The 5,533-nt window shown below is 47.7% G+C and overlaps 1 protein-coding gene across 1 annotated transcript; it reads right to left on the bottom strand.

Moving 5' to 3' along the window:
• Nucleotides 1-3,971: 3,971 nt before the first annotated feature.
• Nucleotides 3,972-4,868, bottom strand: LOC113495868. Its single transcript, XM_026874864.1, has one exon. It carries the CDS (start codon nt 4,866-4,868, stop codon nt 3,972-3,974), a length of 897 nt encoding a protein of 298 aa, XP_026730665.1.
• Nucleotides 4,869-5,533: the final 665 nt, after the last annotated feature.

Genomic DNA, 5,533 nt, shown 5'->3' with positions numbered 1-5,533 from the left:
TTAAACGTAAACTTTTATACGTTTGAAATCCAATCGCATGCAGTTCGGCTGCGGCGTTTCGTACAGCAAACTCTTCGGGCTGATAGCGACCGAATGCTAGCACTACTGCACTTGCCCATTCCCTCTGCGAATAACGGAATTCCCGATCAGACGGAGTCAGGACGCTTCTTTCAACGATCGTCACTGTTTGTTTATCCTGTTTTATGTATTCCACAAGGCACGAATTTATTTTCAAGTTGTGGTGTGAATGGGTGATGTGGTGTTCGTCAAGAGGTTTCGGATAAATAAAAGTTCCAACAACTTCACTACACGTAATATTTATATTGTTCAATCACACATAGTTCACATACACACAGTCTTATAGCACAAGCAGAGCTATAGAATAGAAGGAATGCTTGAAGGAGAAAGGTGGATAGGCAAGCGATAGTGATGACGAAAATATTAACAATAACACGCTGGTGCGTGCGGTAGCCGTACAGCATTCGGTTAGCGGGCGACACAGGCTTCGCGAGCGAGATAAGTGGCCGACTGGCGCGGCGCGGTGAGTAGCGGCGCGCGCGCCGGACGTAAGACCGATCCGGTTCCAACCGGAGATGCAACGCGTTTCCAATGCGCCTCGCCGCAATCTGTATGCCGTAGTATTAGATAATTAGTAGTTTTATGTGTACTGATATTTTGTTATTATTGTAAATATATGTATATAGGTAATAAGGCTTTTTATGTATAATATATTTTAAATAGATATGAATTAAAAATGAATTTGTTACGTGTAGATATAAATATAGTAAATTATGTATGTATTGTTTGTAAATGTGTGACTGAGTAGGCTACATCACTCCCCCCCAGAGACCGTCACTACGGGCGATAAAAATCAGGAAAACGAACTGTGCGGCCTGAACGCGTCCTTCTGACGTTATCCTGAACTGGCTTGTCTTGGTTAATAGGAGCAGGATCAGGGAAGGAACCGGGGTTGGGGTTAGAAGAAGGAGTGTGAGTGGGGGTAGGGTTGGAAGTTGGGTCAATCAGTGAGTAGGCCGGCTTAAGGCGGTCTATAGACACTGTGACGGTTTTACCCTTATACATAATTTTGAAAGTTTTGTCACTTCGTTCTAATACTTCATAAGGGCCGGTGTAAGGGGGTCGTAAAGACCCACGTAATGCGTCGTCCCTCAAAAATACGTGACTTGATGTCATTAAATCTTTGTACATAAATATTTTGGACTTATTGTGACGTGAGGCCGGTGACGGTTGCAGTTTTGATGCAAATTGGCGCAGCCGAGTGGTGAAGTCCGATATATCGGAGGAATCGATAGGGGTCGCTTGGAAAAATTCTCCAGGCAAACGTAACGGCTCGCCGTAAACCAGCTCGGCTGATGACGCTTTGAGGTCATCTTTAACTGCGCTCCTAATGCCTAATAGCACCAAGGGCAACGTGTCTACCCAATTGCAATCTGCGTGGCACATTATGGCTGCCTTTAACTGTCGGTGGAATCTTTCCACGAGCCCGTTACAAGTTGGGTGATACGCGGTTGTTCTACGATGTTTGAATCCAATCATTTTTGCGAGATATTGAAAAAGTGAAGATTCAAACTGTCGGCCGCGATCAGTGACAATATCTGTTGGACATCCAAACCTGGATATCCACGATATCAATGCCTTCCCGACTGTTTCAGCTGTCATATCCGACATCGGTATGACCTCTGGCCAGCGTGTGAAACGATCTACAGCGGTGAAACAGTAGCGGTATCCCTGCGAGATAGGGAGAGGGCCAATAATGTCCACGTGGATAAAGGAAAATCGAGCGCGCGGAAGTTCGAACGAGCCAAGTGGAGAAGATACATGGCGATGAACCTTAGCGCGTTGGCAAGACTGGCATTGTCGGGACCAGTCTCGACAATCTTTGCGTACCCCAGGCCAAACAAACCGGGCAGCCACCAGTTTAGCCGTAGCGTTGGCGCCAGGGTGGCTAAGACTGTGGAGGCTGTCGAAGATTTGTTTTCTCAACACTTTGGGGACAAACGGCCTGGGTGAGGTGGTACTGACGTCACAATAAAGTTCAGCATGGGAGTTAGGGATACCCAACTTCTCCAGCCGGAGTGAAGAATCTCCCCGTAGAAGATGAGTCAACTCCGGATCAGTCGCTTGGGAGGCAGCCAGTACGTCAAAATCGATTGGCATCTGCAGTTCCTCGATGCGCGACAGTGGGTCAGCGACAACATTGTCCTTTCCCGAAATGTGTCGGATATCGGTTGTGAACTGCGAGATGTAATCGAGGTGGCGGTACTGCCGGGGCGAACAGATAGCTTTACGTTCGCTGAAAGCGTAACTGAGCGGTTTGTGGTCAGTGAATACCACGAAGTGTCTTGCCTCTAGCATATGACGAAAGTATTTAATACTTTCGTATATGGCTAAGAGCTCGCGGTCGTAGGGTGAGTACTTTTGTTGCGAGGGACTCAATTTCCGCGAGAAGAATGCCAGAGGCTGCCAGGCGTCGTCTTTAAGCTGCTGCAGAACTGCACCCATTGCCAGGTCAGATGCGTCTGTTACCAGGGCGAGTTCGGCGTGACAATCTGGGTGTGCGAGTAATGCTGCATGGGCGAGACTGTCTTTGCACTTGTTGAAAGCTAAAAGCGCATCGCCAGACACGTCGACAGGTTGTGATGCCTTTACACGGCCTGTAAGCAAGGCATTTAAAGGGGCTTGAATTAAAGCAGAGTGTGGTAAGAACCGCCTGTAAAAATTGAGCATGCCTAAAAATCGCCTCAATTGTTTGACTGTCTTAGGGACAGGGAAGTCATTGATTGCCTGTACCTTGGATTCCAGGGGTTTGGTGCCAGATGCCGAGATCCGGTAGCCTAAAAATGTTACCTCGCGTGCGCCGAAAACACATTTGGAGGTGTTGACGAGGACGTCATATTTCTTCATGCGACTGAAGAGCTGATGAAGATGGTCTTCGTGCTCGGCCTCGTCCTTGGAGAAGACTAAAAAGTCATCTAAGTAGGCATAACAAAACTCGAGGCCTCTCAACATTTCGTCAACAAACCTCTGAAATGTTTGACCTGCATTTCTCAGTCCGAAGGTCATTTTGGGAAATTCGTACAAGCCAAAGGGTGTGGTGATGGCAGTCTTTTGAATATCTGCCTCGAAAACCGGAATCTGATTGTAAGCTTTCATCAAGTCAATAGTGGAAAATACTGTACAACCAGCAATGGAGTGGGCAAAGTCATGGATATGCCTAATAGGATAACGGTCTGGTATGGTCCGCGCATTAAGCATACGATAATCACCACAAGGGCGCCAGCCGTTGTCCTTCTTAGGCGCAAGGTGCAAGGGTGAAGACCAGGGACTTTCAGAAGGACGCGCTGTGCCGTTGCTAAGCATGAGCTCGAATTCACGCCTAGCTATTTTGAGTTTATCAGGTGCCAGTCTACGAGGGGTACATGAGATAGGAGGTCCTGGTGTAGTCCTGATATAATGCAAGGTGTTGTGTTTCGGGACGGTTGGTGTGCCTGAAGGGCGTGTAATTTCCGGAAACTTGCTCAGGATGTTGTGAAAGCGCGTGTCGCCTGTCGAAACCTTAACCGAAAAAACATTAGCATTTACTAAAGAAGCACTGGCTGATAATGTGGTAGTGTTATCAATTAGGCGTTGATTGCGGCAATCTACAATTAAGTTATAAAAGCTAAGGAAATCAACGCCTATAATAGGTCTAGTTACATTTGCTACAACAAAACGCCAAGCAAAATTACGCCTTAAGCCTAGATTTAAGTTAAGCTCAATAAAGCCGTAAGTGTCGATGACGCTTCCGTTGGCCGCGCTGAGCTGAAATTCTGTTTTGGCACGACGCTCTCGAAGCGCAGAACGGGGGTAGACGCAGAGGTCGCTGCCGGTGTCTACCAGGAACTGGGTGTTCGTGCTGCGGTCGGTGACGAAAAGGCGACCTGAAGAAGATGGGCAATCGTCTGTCGCCATTAGCGACCGCCCGTGGCATTTCCCGCTTTTCTGTAGTCGCAGGGCTTGTTACACTTATTAGCCCTTTCCCCGAACTTCGCATGGAACCAGCATATCGTGTACTTTTTATAGCTGGAGCTGGATCGGCTTCTCTGACGTGAAGATGAACGCAGTCGTTCACGCGGTCTCGAGCGGCTGGAGGTCGCGCAGCAGGAAGCACGAGTGTGCTCTTCCAACTTGAGGGTTAGTTGCTGGACCATCCTCTTCAGCTCCGCGATCTCATCCGATGGGTGTGAAGCGGTTGCACTGTGTGATGACGTCGCGGCGACGCTGCATGGGGACGTCAACTCTTGAATGCGGTCAGCCAAATCCGCAAGCTGCTCCAGGGAGTGTGTCGGCTGCGACGCTAGCACTGTCTGGATGTTATTTGGCAGACGGTTGCACCAAATAGACCTGACGAAGTCCTCAGGAACAGATGGGCCGGCCAAGTCTTGGAGGTGCCGTAGAAACTGAGATGGCTTTCTGTCTCCAAGCTCCTCGTGCGTCAGCAACTGCTTGACCTTTTTCTCATGCGAAGCAGAGAGTCGCTTGATGAGTTCTGTTTTAATTTTGCCATACCTGTTCTGGGCTGGAGGGTTTACAATGATGTCCTTCACAGCTTTGGCGTACTGGATGTCCAGGTTGTTGGTGACATGCGTGAATTTTGTGCCGTCGTCGGTGACGTCATGGCTGTCAAATTGGCCTTCAATCAGGGCGAACCACAGTTCCGGATCCTCAGGCGAGAATGGCGGCACTTTAATTTTCGCGCGACAAATTTCACGTCCGTCATTGGACACGCGCACTGCCTTCTTTCGCCGCGTCACATGGCCGTCATTTCTCGAACCGGCTGTTTTTACAGAATCACTGCTGTCGCTCATTTTGTATCGAGTGTACCAACCTTCAGTCTTCGTGTCCTTAGGGGTCACCAGTTGTGGTGTGAATGGGTGATGTGGTGTTCGTCAAGAGGTTTCGGATAAATAAAAGTTCCAACAACTTCACTACACGTAATATTTATATTGTTCAATCACACATAGTTCACATACACACAGTCTTATAGCACAAGCAGAGCTATAGAATAGAAGGAATGCTTGAAGGAGAAAGGTGGATAGGCAAGCGATAGTGATGACGAAAATATTAACAATAACACGCTGGTGCGTGCGGTAGCCGTACAGCATTCGGTTAGCGGGCGACACAGGCTTCGCGAGCGAGATAAGTGGCCGACTGGCGCGGCGCGGTGAGTAGCGGCGCGCGCGCCGGACGTAAGACCGATCCGGTTCCAACCGGAGATGCAACGCGTTTCCAATGCGCCTCGCCGCAATCTGTATGCCGTAGTATTAGATAATTAGTAGTTTTATGTGTACTGATATTTTGTTATTATTGTAAATATATGTATATAGGTAATAAGGCTTTTTATGTATAATATATTTTAAATAGATATGAATTAAAAATGAATTTGTTACGTGTAGATATAAATATAGTAAATTATGTATGTATTGTTTGTAAATGTGTGACTGAGTAGGCTACAAAGTCGTAGATCGAAAGT

The sequence above is a fragment of the Trichoplusia ni genome, chromosome 7, assembly GCF_003590095.1.
Source record: "Trichoplusia ni isolate ovarian cell line Hi5 chromosome 7, tn1, whole genome shotgun sequence".
Classification (NCBI taxonomy): domain Eukaryota; kingdom Metazoa; phylum Arthropoda; class Insecta; order Lepidoptera; family Noctuidae; genus Trichoplusia; species Trichoplusia ni.
This window is presented reverse-complemented; position numbering and strand designations above follow the sequence as displayed.

Coding starts and splice junctions, on each gene's coding strand:
- LOC113495868 (XM_026874864.1), bottom strand. CDS start 4,868: ATGAGCGACAGCAGTGATTCTGTAAAAACAGCCGGTTCGAGAAATGAC.